At 45.4% G+C, this 25,572-nt stretch overlaps 1 protein-coding gene across 9 annotated transcripts in view; it reads right to left on the reverse strand.

The window, feature by feature from the left end:
• The window catches only part of EVC2 (EvC ciliary complex subunit 2), a 166,545-nt gene that overhangs the window by 126,033 nt on the left and 14,940 nt on the right, over positions 1–25,572 (reverse strand). For 8 of the 9 annotated variants that reach the window (XM_048848895.2, XM_048848896.2, XM_048848894.2 and 5 more), the window contains exons 4-6: positions 25,383–25,448; positions 15,889–16,075; positions 12,466–12,575 (exon numbers count right to left, since the gene is read on the reverse strand). In XM_048848895.2, coding sequence (XP_048704852.1) covers positions 12,466–12,575; positions 15,889–16,075; positions 25,383–25,448 — 363 coding nt within the window. The remainder of the gene's footprint in view (positions 1–12,465; positions 12,576–15,888; positions 16,076–25,382; positions 25,449–25,572) is intronic. The other variant, XM_048848898.2, reaches the window with a different exon arrangement.

Below are 25,572 nucleotides of genomic sequence, written 5' to 3' on the forward strand. Positions count from 1 at the left end.
TGTGGTCGAAGTAGGAGATGCCCAGGATTTTACGGCAGCATCTCATCTCTACTACCTGTATTTTCCATTAAAGTTCTGCTGTAAGGGTCCATGTCTCGCACACATACAGAAAAATGGAGATGACCAATGCATGCAGCAGTTTCAGTTTGGATTCCAGAGAGATGTTCTTATTCCCCCAAATTGGCTTTGGCTTTGCCACTGCTGCTGCTGTTTGCGCAGTTCTTGCCTGAATTTCTGCCTTGGATCCTTCATCAGTGATGACTGCCCCCAAATACTTGAACTGTTCCACTGTCTCCAGCTCTTCTCCACAGTGACAGTGTGTCTGATGTGACAGTGATAGATGAGCTGATCCCATCATGTTTGCTTGTGATCAGCTTGGTTTTCTCTGCACTGATTTCCATGCCATATTTTAGGGAGGTTTCAGCCAATCATTTCACAAGGTTGGCAAGTTCATCTTCACTACCTGGCAGGCCATAAGTGTCATCAGTGAACCGAAGATTTGAGATTGGTCACCACTCAATGCTGACTGTGCATATGTGATCTTCTAGCGCATCAGTCATTATGCGCTCCAAGTAGATGTTGAACAGTGTGGGCGAAAGAAGGCAGCCTTGCCGTACTCCTACAGTGTATGCTAAACCACTCTCCTACTGTGCCATTGACGAGAACTGCACTGCCAGCCTTGGCATACAGTTGTATAATGGTAAGAATAAGCTTATGACCAACATTGTAATTCTTCGTGGCTGCCCAGAGAGCTTCATGCCATACTCTGCCAAACGACTTCTTGAAGTCAACAAAGACGTGGTAGATGTCCTGCTGGTGTTATAAGTACTTCTCACATATTTCAGAGGAACAGCCGTGTTAGTCTGTATTCGCAAAAAGAAAAGGAGTACTTGTGGCACCTTAGAGACTAACCAATTTATTTGAGCATGAGCTTTCGTGAGCTACAGCTCACTTCATCAGATGTTTACCGTGGAAACTGCAGCAGACTTTATATACACACAGAAATCATGAAACAATACCTCCTCCCACCCCACTGTCCTGCTGGTAATAGCTTATCTAAAGTGATCAACAGGTGGGCCATTTCCAGCACAAATCCAGGTTTTCTCACCCTCCACCCCCCCACACAAATTCACTCTCCTGCTGGTGCTAGCCCATCCAAAGTGACAACTCTTTACATAATCAAGTCGGGCTATTTCCTGCATAGATCAAGGTTTTCTCACATCCCCCCCACCCCCATACACACACAAACTCACTCTCCTGCTGGTAATAGCTCATCTAAACTGACCATTCTCCAGGTTTAAATCCAAGTTAAACCAGAACATCTGGGGGGGGGGGGGTAGGAAAAAACAAGAGGAAACAGGCTACCTTGCATAATGACTTAGCCACTCCCAGTCTCTATTTAAGCCTAAATTAATAGTATCCAATTTGCAAATGAATTCCAATTCAGCAGTTTCTCGCTGGAGTCTGGATTTGAAGTTTTTTTGTTTTAAGATAGCGACCTTCATGTCTGTGATTGCGTGACCAGAGAGATTGAAGTGTTCTCCGACTGGTTTATGAATGTTATAATTCTTGACATCTGATTTGTGTCCATTTATTCTTTTACGTAGAGACTGTCCAGTTTGACCAATGTACATGGCAGAGGGGCATTGCTGGCACATGATGGCATATATCACATTGGTGGATGTGCAGGTGAACGAGCCTCTGATAGTGTGGCTGATGTTATTAGGCCCTGTGATGGTGTCCCCTGAATAGATATGTGGGCACAATTGGCAACGGGCTTTGTTGCAAGGATAAGTTCCTGGGTTAGTGGTTCTGTTGTGTGGTATGTGGTTGTTGGTGAGTATTTGCTTCAGGTTGCGGGGCTGTCTGTAGGCAAGGACTGGCCTGTCTCCCAAGACTTGTGAGAGTGTTGGGTCATCCTTTAGGATAGGTTGTAGATCCTTAATAATGCGTTGGAGGGGTTTTAGTTGGGGGCTGAAGGTGACGGCTAGTGGCGTTCTGTTATTTTCTTTGTTAGAAATTGTGGAAAAGCAGCATCACTTGCCCCATAACCTCAGCCATGCGGAACGCAATGCCATCCACAGCCTCAGAAACAACTCTGACATCATAATCAAAAAGGCTGACAAAGGAGGTGCTGTTGTCATCATGAATAGGTCGGAATATGAACAAGAGGCTGCTCGGCAGCTCTCCAACACGAGTTTCTACAAGCCATTACCCTATGATCCCACTGAGAGTTACCAAAAGCAACTACAGCATTTGCTCAAGAAACTTCCTGAAAAAGCACAAGATCAAATCCGCACAGACACACCCCTGGAACCCCGACCTGGGATATTCTATCTACTACCCAAGATCCATAAACCTGGAAATCCTGAGCGCCCCATCATCTCAGGCATTGGCACCCTGACAGCAGGATTGTCTGGCTATGTAGACTCCCTCCTCAGGCCCTACGCTACCAGCACTCCCAGCTACCTTCGAGACACCACTGACTTCCTGAGGAAACTTCAATCCATCGGTGATCTTCCTGATAACACCATCCTGGCTACTATGGATGTAGAAGCCCTCTACACCAACATTCCACACAAAGATGGACTACAAGCCGTCAAGAACACTATCCCCGATAATGTCACGGCTAACCTGGTGGCTGAACTTTGTGACTTTGTCCTTACCCATAACTATTTCACATTTGGGGACAATGTATACCTTCAGATCAGCGGCACTGCTATGGGTACCCGCATGGCCCCACAGTATGCCAACATTTTTATGGCTGATTTAGAACAACGCTTCCTCAGCTCTCGTCCCCTACAGCCCTTACTCTACTTGCGCTATATTGATGACATCTTCATCATCTGGACCCATGGAAAAGAAGCCCTTGAGGAATTCCACCATGATTTCAACAATTTCCATCCCACCACCAACCTCAGCCTGGTCCAGTCCACACAAGAGATCCACTTCCTGGACGCTACAGTGCTAATAAACAATGGCCACATAAACACCACCCTATACCGGAAACCTACTGACCGCTATTCCTACCTGCATGCCTCCAGCTTTCACCCTGACCACACCACACGATCCATCGTCTACAGCCAAGCTCTGCGATACAACCGCATTTGCTCCAACCCCTCAGACAGAGACAAACACCTACAAGATCTCTGTCAAGCTTTCTTACAACTACAATACCCACCTGCAGAAGTAAAGAAACAGATTGATAGAGCCAGAAGAGTTCCCAGAAGTTACCTACTACAGGACAGGCCTAACAAAGAAAATAACAGAACGCCACTAGCCGTCACCTTCAGCCCCCAACTAAAACCCCTCCAACGCATTATTAAGGATCTACAACCTATCCTAAAGGATGACCCAACACTCTCACAAGTCTTGGGAGACAGGCCAGTCCTTGCCTACAGACAGCCCCGCAACCTGAAGCAAATACTCACCAACAACCACATACCACACAACAGAACCACTAACCCAGGAACTTATCCTTGCAACAAAGCCCGTTGCCAATTGTGCCCACATATCTATTCAGGGGACACCATCACAGGGCCTAATAACATCAGCCACACTATCAGAGGCTCGTTCACCTGCACATCCACCAATGTGATATATGCCATCATGTGCCAGCAATGCCCCTCTGCCATGTACATTGGTCAAACTGGACAGTCTCTACGTAAAAGAATAAATGGACACAAATCAGATGTCAAGAATTATAACATTCATAAACCAGTCGGAGAACACTTCAATCTCTCTGGTCACGCAATCACAGACATGAAGGTCGCTATCTTAAAACAAAAAAACTTCAAATCCAGACTCCAGCGAGAAACTGCTGAATTGGAATTCATTTGCAAATTGGATACTATTAATTTAGGCTTAAATAGAGACTGGGAGTGGCTAAGTCATTATGCAAGGTAGCCTGTTTCCTCTTGTTTTTTCCTACCCCCCCCCCCCCAGATGTTCTGGTTTAACTTGGATTTAAACCTGGAGAATGGTCAGTTTAGATGAGCTATTACCAGCAGGAGAGTGAGTTTGTGTGTGTATGGGGGTGGGGGGGATGTGAGAAAACCTTGATCTATGCAGGAAATAGCCCGACTTGATTATGTAAAGAGTTGTCACTTTGGATGGGCTAGCACCAGCAGGAGAGTGAATTTGTGTGGGGGGGTGGAGGGTGAGAAAACCTGGATTTGTGCTGGAAATGGCCCACCTGTTGATCACTTTAGATAAGCTATTACCAGCAGGACAGTGGGGTGGGAGGAGGTATTGTTTCATGATTTCTGTGTGTATATAAAGTCTGCTGCAGTTTCCACGGTAAACATCTGATGAAGTGAGCTGTAGCTCACGAAAGCTCATGCTCAAATAAATTGGTTAGTCTCTAAGGTGCCACAAGTACTCCTTTTCTTTTTACTTCTCACATAGAACACGAAGGTTGAAAACCTGTTCTGTGGTACTTCTTCCAGCACGAAAGGCAGCCTGTTCCTCTTCAATGATATTCTCTGCTTGTGGCTTCAATCTGTTCAATATGACTTTCAGCATCACTTTGCTGGGATGGCTAATTAAGCGTAAGATCCAGTCATTCTGACACAATTGCAGGTTGCCTTTCTTTGGCAGTGTGATGATTAGGAATTATGTCCACATGGAGGGCCACTCACTGGTCTGCCAGATCTTGTTGCAGATCTTGGTGAGTACATCTATTACTATTTCTCCTCTGAATTTCATCAATTTGGCTGGGATGTTGTCAATACCTATAGCCTTTCTGTTCTTGAGTGATTTCACAGCTGTCTCCACTTCTTCATGTGGAATTGGAAAGTTCTCCTCCTCTGTTGAATCTGGGCTGTCTAAGGCACTAAGATCTCCATTTGTCTGGTGTTTGTATAGATCAGAGCAGTAGTTTGTCTACCTTTCTTCAGTAAGACTGTTCCCTTCTTTGTCTTGAATTATGTTAGCTTTGGGCCATCTTTCCTTCGTCACATCTTTTACAACCTGGACCTGCGTTAGGAGGTGGCAAGTAGGGCAATTGCCTGGGGCCCCATGCCACAGGGGCCCCCGTGAAGCTACATTGCTCAGGCTTCGGCTTCAGCCCGGGTGGCGGGGCTCTAGGCCCTGGGCTTCAGCCCCATGTGGTGGGGCTTTGGCTTTCTTCACAGCGAGTCTGATGCTGGCCCTGCTTGGCAGACCCTCGGAAACCTGCTTGTGGCCCCCAAGGGGGCCCCAGACCCTTGGTTGAGAACCACTTGTCTTATTAATACCATGAAAGACCTCAAAGGGACCATGATGCCACAAAACCAGGCAGAATCAGAGGGATAGACTTACTGCATAGTTGGAGCTGCTTCTCTTGTGAATCCCCTGATTTTGGACACCGTTCAATCTACTTCCTCAGTGAGCCCCCTCCCCCTTTAGCAAACTCCTTTCCCCCTTAAAAGAGGAATAGTTGGCAATGGGAGATAAACCATGGGGAGTTTCCTGGGCCTCCAGTCCTTTTCCAGTGGGCTAGAGGCAGTAAAGGGGATTTGATAAAAGGACAGACAGCTTTTTTTATTTGGGGAGGGCCAGAGTTAAATAATAAAACAACAGCTGTTAAATATAGTTGTATATAGTTGTTAAATATAATTGTTAAATATGGCTTTAATACTATGATTTAATAGTTTTATACCATGACTAAATTAATCCACTTTTAATGAAGTGGGAAAAATGATCTTTTGTTCCAAACTCAGTATTTCCTTTATTTATTAATGGAATCCCTAATTTGGGGGTGAGGGGGGAAGGGGAGGAGGAGGACGAAAAAGACCTCAAAGCCCCACTTGTCTATGCCCATGTGATATGGCCCTTAGTCTTCAAACTTCTCAGAAAACTCAATCCCAAGCAACTTCTAAACCAAGACAACAGGAAATACAGTTAGGCCTGGATGCACAAAAGGAGTCAGGTACCTAACTCCCAGTTTTGCGACCACAGCAATGCAAGAAATTCCCTCTGAACCCTGTAGGCGCCTGAACTTACTTGTCATCTAATGTTTTTTCAGTAAAAGTTCCCGAGGCACCTATGTTCCTGCCTCTGAGCGTAAAGACTGCTGCCTCCCTCTAGGTGTCCAAAGGCCTCCCACTAGGCATCCAGAGGCCCATCTCCCACCTAAGCCCCAGAGCAATTTACAAACCAGGAGATGATAGGCATTTGGCCACCTATGTTGTGTGTGGGACCCAATCCAGTAAGCACTGTCTAAGCACACCTACCAGATCAGGTCCCTCAGATGAGTTCACAAAAAAACAGTGGAGTGGGTTTGGGTCGGGGAAGAGGCAGCCCTCCCTCATAACTCATCTGAGAGGTGGCAAAATCCTGTTCAAATCCCTTCTCTCCCTCAGATGGAGAAGGAGCCTTGAACTGGGGGTCTCCCATATCTCAGGTGAGAATGCTAACCACTGGGCTAAAAGTTATGCAGGAGGTCCTCCCTCCCCAACCCCCACCTCCAGCTTCTTGTTAAAACAGCGTAGGTACCTAAATACAGGAAATGGTTCACAGCTGAGAATTGCTGGTAGAGATAGGCACCTCCCTGCAGCCCAGACTTAGGTGCCTAACTCTGTGAGAGGGGTGAATCTTAGTGCACACACACCTGGTCAGCATCTCCCATTGCCTAGCTTAGGTGGCTCCCTGCCTAGCATACTGGTGTTTGTGGATCACTGTCTAAGGCATTTGTGTCTCCCTATTCATTGTATTAGGAGTCTGGGCATCCAACTCAGGTTTTGTGAATCAGTGATTTTCTGGATGCTGTGATATAATGCGTCATAATACCTCACTCCTTTCATGCATGGCCTTAGCCCTTAGGAAAACGCTCACAGACAACTCATCTTCAGATCATAAAAAAATTGCACTATCAAATCAGTTTAGTGGTCCATTTAGTCTCTGACAGTGGGCAGTACCAAATATTTTGGAAGAGGTGCAAAACCCCCATAAAAGGAAATATTGCAAAAACCTGTACATAGAGGAAGTTGTTTCCTAGCCCCCCATCAATTAATGGTTGACTTCTTTTTAACTATGTCTGTTCCAATTAGTCATTAAATGCTGAATGAAAAGAGCCATTTAAAGAATTGTCATAAATCATTCTTACTAAGATGGTCAATCAGTCTTTACATAAAAGGGATTTTAATATGTATTTGTTTACATATATACAAAGACATGGTAAAAGAAGTGCCACAAACAAACAAGTACATTAAGGGTATGTCTACACTACGGAATAAGGTCGAATTTCTAGAAGTCGGTTTTTTAGAAATCGGTTTTATATATTCGAGTGTGTGTGTCCCCATAGAAAATGCTCTAAGTGCATTAAGTGCATTAACTCGGCGGAGTGCTTCCACAGTACCGAGGCTAGAGTGGACTTCCAGAGCGTTGCACTGTGGATAGCTATCCCACAGTTCCCACAGTCTCCGCTGCCCATTGGAATTCTGGGTTGAGATCCCAATGTCTGATGGGGCTAAAACATTGTCGCGGGTGGTTCTGGGTACATATCATCAGGCCCCCCTTCCCTCCCTCCCTCCGTGAAAGCAAGGGCAGACAATCGTTTCGCGCCTTTTTTCCTGAGTTACCTGTGCAGACGCCATACCACGGCAAGCATGGAGCCCGCTCAGGTAACCGTCACCGTATGTCTCCTGGGTGCTGGAAGACGCGGTACGGCATTGCTACACAGTAGCAGCAACCCATTGCCTTCTGGCAGCAGACGGTGCAGTATGACTGGTAGCCGTTCTCGTCGTGTCCGAGGTGCTCCTGGCCACATCGGCTGGGAGCGCCTGGGCAGACATGGGCGCAGGGACTAAATTTGGAGTGACTTGACCAGGTCATTCTCTTTAGTCCTGCAGTCAGTCCTATTGAACTGTCTCATGGTGAGCAGGCAGGCGATACGGATTGCTAGCAGTCCTATTGCATCATCTTCTGCTGAGCAGCCATGAGATGTGGATGGCATGCAGTCCTTCTGCACCGTCTGCTGCCAGCCAAAGATGTAAAAGATAGATGGAGTGGATCAAAACAAGAAATAGACCAGATTTGTTTTGTACTCATTTGCCTCCTCCCCTGTCTACGGGACTCATTCCTCTAGGTCACACTGCAGTCACTCACAGAGAAGGTGCAGCGAGGTAAATCTAGCCATGTATCAATCAGAGGCCAGGCTAACCTCCTTGTTCCAATAAGAACAATAACTTAGGTGCACCATTTCTTATTGGAACCCTCCGTGAAGTCTGCCTGAAATACTCCTTGATGTAAAGCCGCCCCCTTCGTTGATTTTAGCTCCCTGAAGCCAACCCTGTAAGCCGTGTCCTCAGTCGCCCCTCCCTCCGTCAGAGCAACGGCAGACAATCGTTCCGCGCCTTTTTTCTGTGCGGACGCCATACCAAGGCAAGCATGGAGGCCGCTCAGCTCACTTTGGCAATTAGGAGCACATTAAACACCACACACATTATCCAGCAATATATGCAGCACCAGAACCTGGCAAAGCGATACCGGGCGAGGAGGCGATGTCAGCGCGGTCACGTGAGTGATCAGGACATGGACACAGATTTCTCTGAAAGCATGGGCCCTGCCAATGCATGCATCATGGTGCTAACGGGGCAGGTTCATGCTGTGGAACACCGATTCTGGGCTCGGGAAACAAGCACAGACTGGTGGGACCGCATAGTGTTGCAGGTCTGGGACGATTCCCAGTGGCTGTGAAACTTTCGCATGCGTAAGGGCACTTTCATGGAACTTTGTGACTTGCTTTCCCCTGCCCTGAGGCGCAAGAATACCAAGATGAGAGCAGCCCTCACAGTTGAGAAGCGAGTGGCGATAGCCCTGTGGAAGCTTGCAACGCCAGACAGCTACCGGTCAGTTGGGAATCAATTTGGAGTGGGCAAATCTACTGTTGGGGCTGCTGTGATGCAAGTAGCCCACGCAATCAAAGATCTGCTGATATCAAGGGTAGTGACCCTGGGAAATGTGCAGGTCATAGTGGATGGCTTTGCTGCAATGGGATTCCCTAACTGTGGTGGGGCCATAGACGGAACCCATATCCCTATCTTGGCACCGGAGCACCAAGCCGCCGAGTACATAAACCGCAAGGGGTACTTTTCGATAGTGCTGCAAGCTCTGGTGGATCACAAGGGACGTTTCACCAACATCAACGTGGGATGGCTGGGAAAGGTACATGACGCTCGCATCTTCAGGAACTCTGGTCTGTTTCAAAAGCTGCAGGAAGGGACTTTATTCCCAGACCAGAAAATAACTGTTGGGGATGTTGAAATGCCTATATGTATCCTTGGGGACCCAGCCTACCCCTTAATGCCATGGCTCATGAAGCCATACACAGGCAGCCTGGACAGTAGTCAGGAGCTGTTCAACTACAGGCTGAGCAAGTGCAGAATGCTGGTAGTATGTGCATTTGGACGTTTAAAGGCGCGCTGGCGCAGTTTACTGACTCGCTTAGACCTCAGCGAAACCAATATTCCCACTGTTATTACTGCTTGCTGTGTGCTCCACAATATCTGTGAGACTAAGGGGGAAACGTTTATGGCGGGGTGGGAGGTTGAGGCAAATCGCCTGGCTGCTGGTTACGCGCAGCCAGACACCAGGGCGGTTAGAAGAGCACAGGAGGGCGCGGTACGCATCAGAGAAGCTTTGAAAACCAGTTTCATGACTGGCCAGGCTACGGTGTGAAAGTTCTGTTTGTTTCTCTTTAATGAAACCCCCCGCCCCTTGGTTCACTCTACTTCCCTGTAAGCTAACCACCCTCCCCTCCTCCCTTCAATCACCGCTTGCAGAGGCAATAAAGTCATTGTTGCTTCACATTCATGCATTCTTTATTCATTCATCACACAAATAGGGGGATGACTACCAAGGTAGCCCAGAAGGGGTGGTGGAGGAGGGAAGGAAAATGCCACACAGCACTTTAAAAGTTTACAACTTTAAAATTTATTGAATGCCAGCCTTCTTTTTTTGGGGCAATCCTCTGTGGCGGAGTGGCTGGTTGGCCGGTGGCCCCCCCACCGCGTTCTTTGGCGTCTGGGTGTGGAGGCTATGGAACTTGGGGAGGAGGGCGGTTGGTTACACAGGGGCTGTAGTGGCAGTCTGTGCTCCAGCTGCCTTTGCTGCAGCTCAACCATACACTGGAGCATACTGGTTTGGTCCTCCAGCAGTCTCAGCATTGAATCCTGCCTCCTCTCATCACGCTGCAGCCACATTTGAGCTTCAGCCCTCTCTTCAGCCCGCCACTTACTCTCTTCAGCCCACCACCTCTCCTCCTGGTCATTTTGTGCTTTCCTGCACTCTGACATTATTTGCCTCCATGCATTCGTCTGTGCTCTGTCAGTGTGGGAGGACAGCATGAGCTTGGAGAACATTTCATCTCGAGTGCGTTTTTTTTTCTTTCTAAGCTTCACTAGCCTCTGGGAAGGAGAAGATCCTGTGATCATTGAAACACATGCAGCTGGTGGAGGAAAAAAAAGGGACAGCGGTATTTAAAAAGACACATTTTATAAAACAGTGGCTACACTCTTTCAGGGTAAACCTTGCTGTTAACATGACATACATAGCACATGTGCTTTCGTTACAAGGTCGCATTTTGCCTCCCCCCACCGCGTGGCTGTCCCCTCAATCTTCCCCCCTCCCTGTGGCTAACAGGGGGGAACATTTCTGTTTAGCCACAGGCAAACAGCCCAGCAGGAATGGGCTCCTCTGAGTGTCCCCTGAAGAAAAGCACTCTATTTCAACCAGGTGACCATGAATTATATCTCACTCTCCTGAGGATAACACAGAGAGATAAAGAACCGATGTTGTTTCAACGCCAGCAAACATACACTGCAATGCTTTGTTGTACAATGATTCCTGAGTACGTGTTACTGGCCTGGAGTGGTAAAGTGTCCTACCATGAAGGACGCAATAAGGCTGCCCTCCCCAGAAACCTTTTGCAAAGGCTTTGGGAGTACATCCAGGAGAGCCGCGAATGCCAGGGCAAAGTAATCCTTTCACATGCTTGCTTTTAAACCATGTATAGTATTTTAAAAGGTACACTCACCAGAGGTCCCTTCTCCGCCTGCTGGGTCCAGGAGGCAGCCTTGGGTGGGTTCGGGGAGTACTGGCTCCAGGTCCAGGGTGAGAAACAGTTCCTGGCTGTCGGGAAAACCGGTTTCTCCACTTGCTTGCTGTGAGCTATCTACAACCTCATCATCATCTTCTTCGTCCCCAAAACCTGCTTCCGTATTGCCTCCATCTCCATTGAAGGAGTCAAACAACATGGCTGGGGTAGTGGTGGCTGAACCCCCTAAAATGGCATGTAGCTCATCATAGAAGCGGCATGTTTGGGGCTCTGACCCGGAGCGGCCGTTCGCCTCTCTGGTTTTCTGGTAGGCTTGCCTCAGCTCCTTCAGTTTCACGCAGCACTACTTCGGGTCCCTGTTATGGCCTCTGTCCTTCATGCCCTGGGAGATTTTGACAAAGGTTTCGGCATTTCGAAAACTGGAACGGAGTTCTGATAGCACGGATTCCTCTCCCCATACAGCGATCAGATCCCGTACCTCCCGTTCGGTCCATGCTGGAGCTCTTTTGCGATTCTGGGACTCCATCATGGTCACCTCTGCTGATGAGCTCTGCATGGTCACCTGCAGCTTGCCACGCTGGCCAAACAGGAAATAAGATTCAAAAGTTCGCGGTTCTTTTCCTGTCTACCTTGCCAGTGCATCTGAGTTGAGAGTGCTGTCCAGAGCGGTCACAATGGAGCACTCTGGGATAGCTCCCGGAGGCCAATACCGTCGAATTGTGTCCACAGTACCCCAAATTCGAGCCGGCAAGGCTGATTTAAGCGCTAATCCACTTGTCAGGGGTGGAGTAAGGAAATCGATTTTAAGAGCCCTTTAAGTCGAAATAAAGGGCTTCATCGTATGGACGGGTGCAGGTTTACATCGATTTAATGCTGCTAAATTTGACCTAAAGTCCTAGAATAGACCAGGGCTAAGAATGCCAACAATTAGGAAAGCAAAGCCACAGGGTAAACCTGAGACCATATTATAAAGTCAAATGAAATTACATTTCCACCAGCATATGGCACAACTTCCAACTCCTAGGAGACTACAAGGAGTTCAAGCGTGAACATTCACACATTCAGGTTAAATTATAACAAACACATAAAACAAATGGATGAAACTTTGCTATTTTCTGAATGCACAGATAAAATGGAGAGAGATCCCAAATGTAGGGAGAAAATTATAGGCTAATACACAAATAATACAACTCTAGCTTCTTTCATCTATTGAACTTGAGAGGCCCAGTGCTATAAGTCACTCCCATCATTATTGTATAGTACTCATGTATTTACGGATTCATCACAGTCACTCAGAGAATAGTGTCTAAAATCTTGTATCACTATGTGCTGACCTCATCATTTAGGCAGCCAAGAGCAGGTTCCAGTATTCCCATACTGTGTGTACATAAATTGTAAAGGATAAAATAAAATGGAAAATGAAATACCAGTGATGAACTGTTGAAGGTCAGTTTAGCAGGCAGTGTCAAGACTCTGCCATCCCAGGTTTCTTTTGCATCAAGAAATGCAATGTAGTGGATTGAGTAGTATTCTCCAACTGTTATAAGAGAAAAAATCAGTGTGTTAACTAAATGTAGATGAGTGTATTACAGAGTCATGTCTTTATTTTCTTTATTAAAACGGTAAATACAAAAGGCTTGAATAGAATCCAGTAGAGTTACACATCCTTGGAGTTTTATAGGAAAATAATGGGCTTGATTTTCTGAAGTGCTGACCACCCACTTGAAGACAATGGAAGCTGCAGGTGTTCGGCACCTCTGAAACTCAGGCTTAACATAAATAACAGATGGCAATACCATTTTAGGTTCCACTTGTAGAATCCAAGCTGAGAGTCTGCATCAGCAGAAAGACCCCTTAAAACATGGATGCAGCAGCATAAGCCACTTGCAATCCTCATTTCACCAGAGGCATGAGGGGCAGGGCCACCGAACACAGTGTGCAACATGGGCAAAAGCAGGGCAGAAGGGGATAGGAGAAAGTTCATTCTCTCTTCCAGGAAGCCTCTACTGGTGAGGCTCCAATGGAGACTTGGATGGACCTCGGAGCGCCCTTCCCTAGGTGGAATCTGTGGGGAAGGCCAGCAGCAGTACCACAGCCTCCATTTTCCAATAAGATAAACCCCTCCTCCCTCCAAGCCCACACACACCCGCCACCAACACATGTTTAGCTGTCCCTGCGGTTACAGGGTGTTCACATGCACAGTTCACCCCCTGCTTTGTACTTACAAAAGCAAATCTGGCCCAGTACGTTTTGCGACATAACTGCAATGAAATCTGTATTAAGTGAGCATTCAAGACACCAATAAACATTTGCTTCATAGAGATGGTCTTAATAAAAGTGAAGAAGAACTGAACTCATAACTTGGGGGAAATACTTTGCGATGGCCTCTTGAAATGAGAATCAACTAGTAAGAGTGGTCTCCTGTACAGGCTTGTAGTTGATTCTGGGGTTGATCTTGCTCCTGTTTTATACTTTCATGGAGTTTAAGGCCAGACGGCACCATCAGATCATCTAGTCTGACCTCCTATATAAACACAGGACATTAACCTTCACACAGATACCCTTATTTTAAGCCCCATCAGTCTAGTTAGACCAAAGCATTTGAGTCCTCAGGAAACTGAACTGTTGTGTACTACGAGCAGAGAACAAGAGGGACGATGGTGTTACCAATGCCCGAGGCCCCTACATGGCAAAGAAGTGATTAGGCAAGATATGCCTAGTCAATCCTAGCAGGTGACCAGCACCCCATCCTGCAGTGGAACACGAACCCCCACCCCCACCAAGAACCTTGCCAATATTACCTGGGGGAAAATTACTTCCCGACCCCAAATCTGGTAATCAGTTTGTCCCTGATTATATGGGCAAGACACACGAACCGGGCATCTAAGAAAGAGCATTCTCTGTACCACCTCACAGCACTGGTCCACCCTGTTTGGGGTCCAGTCTCCAGCTGTGGCCAATCTCTGATGCTTCAGAGGAAGGCGAATCTTCTCTGCACCGCATACATCTGCAGTGTACTAAAGCCAAAAGGTTTTGTCACTGACTTCACTGAAGTGGAAATGGAATTTTAACTTAGAACACCTCCAAGCAATGAAGTAACTGTGTATAACACATACTATCTGCAGACACATATGTAAGTCATGGCACTATCTTTGTGCCTGGAGATCAGTTTAAGGCTGAGCTGGGGGCTGACATATCAATGAATGAGAGTTACAACCAAATGAGCTTTGTTCTTGTTATGTCATCCTAGTTTAGATTTCTTCATAATGATGGAAACACCTTCCATTGGCATGGAAAACAAAATCAATTCCAGCTTTAATAAAAGCTGTGCCAGATGTGACAATTGTTCCAGCTTTGGTTGCCAATTCAGTAATGTAAGTCAAGTTTCTTTTCTCGGGGGGGTAATTCTTTCTAAAGAATCTCTGGGTTGAAAGCCAGTAACTCACTGCCAACAGTTCCAATACCCCATGATCTGTGCCACCAACCAGGCCTCCATTATCAGAAATGGGATGTAGTTATTAACTCCCTACCATGCTAAAGTCCCACATGGACTAATTTTACTTCCAAGTTTGGAAAGTATTCAGTTTTTAGCTATCATGCCATTGCTTATTTACTTTAAAAAAGTAATCATAGTTTAACAGCTCTGAAGATGTACTTCAAGAGGGTGCAGGGCCAATAGCATGACCCCAGGAAGCAAGAAGTTAATCATGGCTTCCTTCCTTTCCCCTCACACATGGAAATAAGGGATATAAGAACAGCTACTGGGAATCAGCAAGGGGAGATTTCCTGCAGGAGGGCAGGGCTCCACACCCAGTTTTTAGGTAGGGGGTTGAAACCAAGTCTAGAGAGGGCTTGTATTTTGCTTTCATTTATGGTTATAAAGACTTGCTCTTGTTTGTGGGTTGAACCCTATATATTTCAAAAATCTCCCTTATCTATATTTCAGACAATGCTTTAGGTCCAAATTCTACAGTCATTTTCAAGCAGGTGAACACTCATGCCCAAGTTTCAGAGTAACAGCCGTGTTAGTCTGTATTCGCAAAAAGAAAAGGAGTACTTGTGGCACCTTAGAGACTAACCAATTTATTTGAGCATAAGCTTTCGTGAGCTACAGCTCACTTCATCGGATGCATACTGTGGATCCACAGTATGCATCCGATGAAGTGAGCTGTAGCTCACGAAAGCTTATGCTCAAATAAATTGATCCACAGTATGCATCCGATGAAGTGAGCTGTAGCTCACAAAAGCTTATGCTCAAATAAATTGGTTAGTCTCTAAGGTGCCACAAGTACTCCTTTTCTTTTTACTCATGCCCAGGCAAACCCAATGGCAGGATCAGAGTCTTAGATTATTTTAAGAGAGAATTTTTAAACATAAAATTTAACTTTTTACTCAGTAAGTTATTTGGTTACCATCTGCATGACTCTCAGCTTGGATAAAGAAATTATCCAGATCAGATTTGCTTTGATATTGATCATCCAGGATTTTGTTTAAAAAAAAAAAATCTTTCCATTGGAATTAAAGTAATACAGAAACGTTCTTTACTTGTGTCAGGTTTTGAAGGGGCTAAGTGTTACACAACTGAAGGGTCCAATTCTGCATCCACTGACATTAGAGACAGCTCCAAGCTTGGAGACAAATTTGGCCTGACGCACACCTCTGAGTTAAAAGAATATTACAATTGTAGAGTAATTAAGATATCTGGAATTAAGATATATTAACTGTTAAAAAGTGCTTTTGTTTTAACCTAAATCACCAGAATAAACAATTAAATATCCTAATTTGAAATTTTCTTGTCACAAAAATCGTCTTCACATATTGAAAAGCAGAGCCACTGCATAATTCGTTACCTTTCAGGAATCCTCTCTTATATATCTGGAACCCATCTGTAGTCTTATTACCACTGGTTCCTTGAACATGGAGGCCAGTAATATTGTCCAGCAGAATGAGATCTGTGACATTGGATGCAGATGGTGTGTTGGTATTATTTATCAGAAGTCTTACATATGCGGTTTGGAGACCATGTTGAGTAGCCACCTAAAACCAGAAATACCAATCGTTTTGTTTTGGAGCAAAATGGTAGTATTTAGCTGCAAATTACTAGGCCCACTTAGTTCAGAGTGTGTGCATGCATGTGTGTGTTAAAGCTTTTTCTTCTAGGGCGTTTTGAGTGACCTGCTGACAACATCACACTCCATTTGATTTCAGACTCCCAGAGAGATTTTAATCTCCTACACGTCAAGCTGTTGCTTGGCGACAGTGCAATAGAAAAACCTGTAGTTTGAAATCCAGGATAACAGCTCATGTAGAGAAACGACTGAGTGAAAACAAGAATCTGAAAATCCCAGAGAGACCTCATACAGGAGAATTGTAATGCAATGTTCTAATCAGGTTCTGGAAAATTCATAACACTCAACTTTGGCAGCATGAAGAGAGGGCCCTTAATGCACTTCACACTTGATATCACTTCATTCTCTTGATGCAGTTTGATCTCCTATTTAGCCCCCTTCTGGGGCACCCCGGTCTGCAAGGGTTATACAGCCCCTTATTCCTCCCATCTTAGGGGCTTGCTAACCCACCTTAGGACCTAGAGGTAAGGCTACGATTTAGTCACAGAGGTCACGGCAGTCGCGGATTCTTGGACTTTACTGGACCTCCATGACTTCTTCTGCTTCAGCTGCTGGCAGCTGAAGCAGGGGCTCGAGGCAGGACCGTGTGCCCCTGCCCTGCTGCAACAGCTTGCAACTGCAAGTTGGATATCTGGAATCTCGACCCTGAAGCCCCAAGCCCGCAGCTTCCACCAGGGGCTGCAGCCGGGGCCGTGCACCCCTACCCCGTGGCATCCCAGGACTGTGTACCCCCCGCGGCTGCGGCCAGCTCCAGAGCGGTGCTTGCGCATCCCCCGCTGTGCTCCAGCACCGTGGCTTCTGCCAGTGGCTGCTGCCAGGGCCGTGCGCCCCAACCCTGTGGCACAGCTGCAACGGGGGGGCTGTGCGCCCTGCCCCGCAGCATCCCAGGGCTAAGCGCCCCCCTGGCTATGGCCAGCTTCAGAGCTGGGACTGCCCACCCCCGCTGTGCCGCAGCCCGGGGTCATGCTGCAGCTGAGGCCATGCGCCCCAGCCATGTGGCTTCTGCCGGGGGTGGCAGTTGGGGTCACACATCCCAGCCACCTGGCAGGAGCTGCAGCAGGGGCTGTGCACCCCTGCCCTGCGGCCTCCCCAGGCCATGCGCCCCATCCTGGCTGCAGCCAGGGCTTGGGGGGGGGCTAAAGCTGGGGCCACATACCCCTATCTCACAGCTGTAGCCATCTCTGGAGCCGGGTGCTATACGCCACCCACGCTAATGGGGGTCTTGGCCTATCAGTCCCCTGCCCACCCATTGAACTCCATTCCTCTCCCATATTTAGCCTTGTCCTGGTTATTTTTAGTAAAGTCAGGGATACGTCATGGTCTCTGTGAATTTTTGTTTATTACCCATGACCTGTCTGTGACTTTTACTAAAAATAACCGTGACAAACTTTCAGTCTTACCAATGGGTCCTGGGTCCTTGGCACTAACTGCCTCCACCTGGTGGCCAGGTGCATAAATTAATGGACAATAGTTATGACCTCTAAGGGTATGTCTATACTACCCGCTGGATCGGCAGGCAGCGATCATTCCACCAGGGGTCAATTTATCAAGTCTAGTCTAGACGCGATAAATCGACCCCTGAGCGCTCTCCCATCGACTCCGGTACTCTACCAGGGCAAGAGGCGCAGGCGGAGTCAATGGGGGAGCATCAGCAGTCGACTCACCTCAGTGAAGACACCACGGTGAGTAGATCTAAGTACGTTGACTTCAGCTACGTTATTCACGTAGCTGAAGTTGCGTAACTTAGATCGATCCCCCCCACCACCAGTGTAGACCAGGCCTAAGACATTACAATTTCTAAGTATAAATGACATTTTATTCTCCAAAGGGATAGAGTTAAATTGAAAGAAGTGAATGGACACATGTGACGAAATCAAGGATATCAAATGAGCAACCAATACCATAGCCCTAAGTAAATTAAGTAAAAATAACACAAAAAAAATATGTGTTCAAGGTCTCCCCCACAGACCCTAGGGGTTTAGTGGAGTTGGGGCTCAATGAAAAATGCTGGCCTTCCTTGCTGGGGAGTAGACAGCTCTCCCATTAGGGTGGAATGGATCCCAGATTATCTCAAGCCCTGGTTGTTGGTACAGTTGAGGCTTGCTGGGTACAGGCACAGTGGAGTCTTTGGGCTCAGAGTCAGCCTCAATTCCTTGGGCTGAGAGACACAATATGGAACTGCCCTGTTCTGCTGCAGGGCACAATTCCTGGACTGCTTTTCCTCTGGCTGCTCCTCCTTGCAACCAGCTCTCTCCAACAAACACTGGCCTTACTGGGCTCAGCCCACCTACTGGGAAGTCCAAACCATGTACTTGCTCTCTGGGGCCTATAGTTGGTCACCGGGACATGTCAGCTAGACTCTGACCCTCGTAACTCTTCCTCCTCCCAAACATGGAGCCTTTCCATATTCAGCTCACATGTTGGGGCATTCCCAGCCATATCCAGGGTGTTCAGGGTCTGTAGTAGATGTAGGATGTATCTGTTATTATTTGCTTTCTGTGTATTGTACCTTTAAATTTCTAGGAGTCTAGGCTACAGCTCAAAGCAGCCATTTTGTGAGGACGTTTAGGGCAGACTGCCACTGTGGAGACACACATCATTACGCTCTCTCCCTTACTCTGATTCTTCTTGTTTTTATAGATTATTACCGTTACTGTTATTTCTAGTCTAAATTTGTCTAGCTTTAACTTCCAGCCACTGGATCATGTTATACCCTTGTCTCAAGAGCCAATTATCAAATTTCTGTTTTCCATGTAGGTACTAACAGAGTGTGGTCAAGTCACCCCTTAACCTTCTCTTTATTAAGCCAAACAGATTGAGCTCCTTGAGTCTTTCACTACAAAACATGTTTTCCAATCCTTTAATTATTTTCATGGCTATTCTTTGAACCCTCTCCAATTATTCAATAACCATCTTGAATTGTAGACCCAGAACTGGACACAGTGTTCCAGTAGCAGTCACACAAGAGGTACTATAACTGCTCAACTCTTACTCCATATTCCCCTGTTTATACATCCAAGCCCTTTTGGCCACAGCATCATACTGGAAGCTCATGTTTAGCCGATTATCCACCATGACCTGCAGTGTCACTGCTTTTCAGTATCACTGCTTCTCAGGATGGAATCTCCCAACCTGCAAGTGTGGCCTCCAGTCTACCCCACAGTTACATCACTCAGCATTGGCTAAGAGGCGGCTGTCACGCAATAATTAAAACCGGAGCTTCTTCTCTCACATATTTACATAGATTCAAACCTTCCACAACACTGTTCCATCTCTATTTAGCAGGCCTTGGCCTGGATCCACAAAGGGATTTAGCTGTTATAATACCTAACTAATCTGCGTCTTGGAAATCACAAAACTCCACAACTCCTTTGTTAGGCATCTATGCTCTCTACTATTCAATGCACGGGGAGAGACAGGTGCTTCAGAATGGAATCCACAAAAGTCAGCACACACTAGGTGGGGGAGCCACCTAAGATAGCCAATGGGAATTGCAAACAAGAGGGGTGTGGACTACAGAGTCATTCTCATCTCTCTCTCAATCCGGCCCAATAAATACTATTTCTATAAAACTTCAAATAGGAGAGACTGACTTCCCAGCAGAATATCCCACAGTCCAGTGGTTATGGCCCTGACCAGAGAGATGAGAAGTCCCTGTTCCAAACTCTTCTCCTCATCAGGCAGAGAAGGGAACTGAACTGAGGTCTCCTACACCTTGGGTGAGTTCCCTAACCATTAGGCTAAAGCTTACAAAGGAGGCTTCCTCCTGCTCCCTCGCCGTTTTGTGTGGAGGTAGGCATGCTCAGAGCACACCTACTGGATCAGGCCCCACACGCTTAATTCCTCCCATGCTCTGCAAAAAATGTCTCCACTGTGAGGACAGGGGCACAAACAGGCTTCCATAGCCACCTTTCATGTGTGGCTCCTGTGTACACAGACGTGTGCTGTTTCTTTACACCTGTATCGGGGGGGAGGGGGGGGGAAGGGAACCTGGAGAAAATTCTAGGCAAATTCCCTAATGTGAAGTAAAAAGAGAAAGTAGTTTAACGGATAATCCAATTTTCCATACTCTAATAAAGTCCTTCATTCAGTGTTTGGCCCTAGCAACTCCTTATCACTTTCACAACAACAGCTCTTGCCTCTGATTGCAATTCTCCTCAGCTGGCCAAAGGGATGATGTCTTTGGATACATCTGCACATTTTTGAATGCTATAATAATAGTTAAATTGGAGTTCTGCCCTCCTCACTTCTGATTAGAAAGAACCTGAAGGTGAGTAGTAGGGAGTAATAGGAGAGCTTAGATATTTCACTGACAAACACTAGAGAAAACACTCAAACAGATAACAAAGGAGAGAGAAAACCCTTATACCTCACCTTCACTGAGGAGACCTTCTTACAGCTGCAGCTATCATAGGGAATAGATGCCCAGAGGCCACAATCTCCCTTAAACTGCTGGTCCTCACATTCACTTGCAACCTGCAGCTCTTGTTCCTACAGCAGACCCTGATGCTGTCGGCCTGAAGCAGAAGCAGCATCTCACAGAGACACTTGAGCAACTATAGCTTCCAGGGTTTTTTGTCCTCTGTTTCTAAAAGGAAATCAGCAAATGCTATCAGCCCCTGGACTAGCGCACAGGAGACTGGGGTGAAGAAGCAACAATGGGGGAAGGGTGGAAAGGAGAGGAAACAGTCAGGACAGAAGGGATGAGGGGGAGAGTAATCAGGGAAGAGAGAAGGATCAGGACCTTACAGACAGAATCTTATGTTGAGGAAAGGGTGGAAGAGCTTTAGGAATGATTCCCACATATCTGGTGTGCAAGACATGGGAATTCAGGTGACAGTAAGCGGTGTCATTCACCAAAAAAAAAAAAAAAAAAAAGGAAAAGAATCATTTATACCCTGATTCTGTTTATAAAGATTTACCAGGGCCCTGTATAAGATTATTGCAACTGTGAAGCACTAACACTGATGTTCTCACCATTTGGTAAATGACACAGTTTAAAGGGCACACTGATAAAACTGGGCCCCTTTTCCCCCCACCCCCAACGTACAAATGGAGGAGCCAGGCCCATTACATGTGAGTCATCCGTACACGCTGGTTTCAGTGGCATTATCTACGCGAGGAAGGGACTGCAGAATCTGTCCCTGAATGAGTAAATGTATGTCATTTCCCCGCTGGTTTTGCAAAGGAAATGCCTCAGAAACATTCATGAGATGGGAGAACAAAGTAGATCTTACTCTTCCATTTAAATTACTAGAGACTGCCATATGGTCAGCCAGGTGTTAGGAGGAAAATATCTGTTCAGATGTATTAGGATTCAAAGAAAAGGGCGAGATAAGCAAACTGAAATAAAATATTAATTTGATCCAAAGGTGGAAGACAATTCACATATAACCACTTTTTTTTTTTTAATTTACAACTGGCAGCATTGAAAGATTATTTCCTGATAATCCTACCATCTGGAGCAGACTAGCTTTGATCTTGCGCAGCAAGACTTGGCCCTTTTTAACGAGACTGCCTAGGTTGTACTATGAGTAGCAGAATCAAATACGCAAGTGTTTCAAAACTCTCTCTCTCCAAGATCTTCTTATAATAAAGGAGTAGTGAATCTGCTCTATAAAGCTTTCTGAAGTGGGAGGTTTTGTCACACCACTTCATGTAACTGAAATTATCAACACTGAGTCTTGCTAATTATGATCTATGGCCATTTTGATAATAACATTACAGTTAATTAGGCTCTGCAATGTAATGCATATGTATTCTCCATTTCCTATTTTCCACTCTGTGCATATGATCTGATCCAGTTCATCAGGTCAGTATTTTCAAACCAGCTGCTAAATTCCCAATGCTTGTACGCTAGGTCATTTGAAAGGCTGAATCCAAGCTTGACGTAAAGCACGACACGCTATCTTTCTCCATGCAAGGGATAGGCAGAGTGAATTGGCTGTAATTACAAATATTCAAACCTGATCTGACCAGTGTAAAAACGAAAAACCAAATTAGGTCGATCCGTTAACCCATTCCACCTAAACACATTTAAAATTTCTTCAAATAAGATGGACTCTTCCTGCCATACAGACTTGACAGTAGTCAAACGAAACCTACTTTAGGTGGGTAGCTACTTTTTAGAGTTGTATAAAATACTTGGTTAATTCTACAACAACTAGCCCAGGGTTTAAAGGAGTCTTAATGGTTATACATGACATTACAGAGCTAGGTAGATAAAAAATCAGGAACAGAAACTGAAGGCTGTGTTTTCTCCCTTTGTACCTAGTCATCAATTGCTCCTGGGTGCTTCCTTGCTTTGCTGGGAGACCCCATTTGGCCTCAATGGGATGCTCTTGCTTCAGTCAACATCTACAGAGGAGAGCCCTTATCTTGCTCTTGAAAGAAGGTCTTTATAAATCCCTCAATACCCAGCCTCTTGCCTACTATATACAGTTCACTGTTACGTATTCATATTTATACAGGTTCACATTATTTGGTCATCTTATTCACTTCGGCCCTGAGCCAAAGTCACTGAAATCAGAATTTGAATCAGGTGTTTGCACATTAAGAAAAGTGCTTTTGTTTTAAAAACATCTTCTTAAAAATCAAGGTTGGGACTCACCCAAGTGCTCAGCAATGGTCTGATTCTGGTCTCATTGACATCAGTAGAGATGGGCCAGAGCTGAATGTTTTTGAAAATATTGCCCCAAGCAGTTAAACACATTTTTGTAAACCTACTCATGTTACAAGTAAAACTGAAAGAAAAGATGGCTATTTTTCCAGTTAGTTTATTTTGGGCTAAATTTTTAAAAATCTGGCCCAAAATAAACAAACTGGAAAAACAGCCATTTTTCAAACCCACCTAAGCAGGTTAAGTGCCTCAATGGGAGTTAGGCATCTAAACTGCTGGTGCACTCTTGAAATCCCACTAGGGGCCTATCTGCATCTTTAGGTACCTAAATATCTTTGAAAATCTGGCCCTTTGTGCATCTGACAGCAGTCTTTGTGTATAGTCATTTTCACTGTTATCCCTGTCAGTTTCTCTCCATTTCTGTGAGTTTTTCAAACAGCAGAAGGAGAGAAAAAATATTTTTTTTAAAATTGGAAAATGAGATTGTAAAGCCCCAAATATTGCCAGATGTCTCTTTCACTCTATGTTTACACTAGATTTCCTACTAGTATCTGCTGTGACTTATCACCTTATATAAACATCTAATGGTGTTATCTATTGTTGTGGTTAATTTATATATAATTAAATGTGGTGAACAGATTTAAATTGTAGGCATAGGTATAGCAATAAGTAGGATAGTATTGTAGAGGTATAAGATTGACAAGCATTTATGAGTGCGCATTAGGTTTATAAGCAAAGTCGGGCTGTAATGCAAGGCCAGCAGGCTGAGGCCTGTAAGATTTTAATCTTAGACACATTAGGCCTTAAAGGATAGGCATGAGCAGGTAACCAAGGAGGTATCAGTGAAGTTACAAGGTTACTGTAAAATATATGCTAAGAGGTGAAGTCTGGAAAACATGCCGCTACGTACCCATCAATTCTGCAAGATGCTTGATTGTAACATCATGGGAAAATCTGCAGTGACGGCAGGTTACCATGGGAATTTATGGATATAAATGCTAATTAAAATAAGGGGAACTAAGAGGATAGCCTATGAAAAGTGAGGGACCCCAAATTTTATGGGGTGGAAGTCCAGATAAGGGAAAAGGGGTTGGAGCCTGAATGCATATGCATAAGGGCTATTGGCATGAGTAAAAAGAAAAGGAGTACTTGTGGCACCTTAGAGACTAACCAGTTTATTTGAGCATAAGCTTTCGTGAGCTACAGCTCACTTCATCACAGAATAAAAAGGGTTCCTCAGCATGAATAGGGAGGAAGAATCCATCAGAAGACCCTCTACAGAAGGGGTTCTCAACCTTTTTCTTTCTGAGGCCCCCCCAACATGCTATAAAAATTCCATGGTCCTCCTAGGCCACAACAACTATTTCTCAGTAGATTAAAAGCCAGGTCGACAGTACGGGGTAGCAAGGAGAGCAACTGCCCAGGGCCCCATGGCACTGTGGGGCAGGGAGGGGTCTGAAAAGCTAATTTGCTCAGACTTCTGCTTCAGCCCTGGGCAGTGGGGCTCGGAACTGGTCCTTCTGCCCTGCGCCCCAGTGAGTTTAACACTGGCCCTGCTCTCTGGTTTATTTTGGCGGACCCCTTGAAACCTGTTCACAACCCCCAGGGGGCCCTGGCCCCCTGGTTGAGAACTACTGCTCTACAGGTAACTATTGTGATGATACCCTTGGGGATGCAAGAACAGGTTGAACCTCTCTAGTCCAGCACCCTCGGGACCTGACCGGTGCCAAACCAGAGAATTTGCCATCCCACAGGAGGTCAATATTGTAGCGAGTGGGTCTCTTTTTATTTTTATCTCGTTGAGGCGAATAAACGGAACAATGCTTGCAACACTGCCTAGCCAAGGCTTACTGGCTCTCTTCATAACAAAGTGTTAGTGTTGTTGCACAATTTTATTGTATGGCACAAGGAAATAAATAGATAAAGCATAAAAAACATAAAATAAAATCATGACGAAACACAGATGTTGCTGGACCTGAGAGTGCTGGACTAGAGAGGTTCAACCTGTATGAAAACATTGATGTTGGATATTTTATGATATTTTGCCATCTTCACTTATGTATCTATAGCTGCGGCATTGATTATATGTATAGTAAGGTTTTTAATAAAGGGGAGATTGATCATTTGCAGATGCTGCTGTGGTTACTGCTATCATTCCTCATGGGCTCCTAGAGTCTCCAGAACTAATGATATTTCTAATAGTGGTTCTCACCCTGCTAATTCTGATACCGTAGCCTTTAGGGAGCATGAACACATGGCATAAGTTACTATATTTAAGATACCACTGGCAATATCAACTCATCAATAATATAAAGACTAGACAGCTCAGTCATGTTCTGCACTCTGTACAAAGCTAGTAAATGCTGCTGACTATTGTTTCAAAGCTCATTACTCACAGATAATGTTGAAGTATTAGATTACATTTACTGTATAACAACTTACTCCCTTTATTATACAATGTAAAAGTATTTGTTTGTGTGTACTGGCTTTGGGTTATATTAGGGTTCTTATTTATATAACTGGACAAAAAATATTCACAGAAGATTTGGATCTTACTACTTCCTCAAATAAGACAAAGCAGTATCTCAGAACTTACCACTGCACATTTCTGAAGAGTTATCCCATACCCAGAAGACACTGAAATTCTTGGCACATCTTCCAGCTGGGGAGGGAAAAAACAAAAATCTTGTATATGGACCAATCTCAATACAAAACTACAACACAAGTTGTGTAATGTAATGGAGAAAGAGAAAAAAGTTAAACCGGTTCACAACCTTGGCATTTAA

This window comes from Caretta caretta, chromosome 4 (genome assembly GCF_965140235.1).
Source record: "Caretta caretta isolate rCarCar2 chromosome 4, rCarCar1.hap1, whole genome shotgun sequence".
Taxonomy (NCBI): domain Eukaryota; kingdom Metazoa; phylum Chordata; order Testudines; family Cheloniidae; genus Caretta; species Caretta caretta.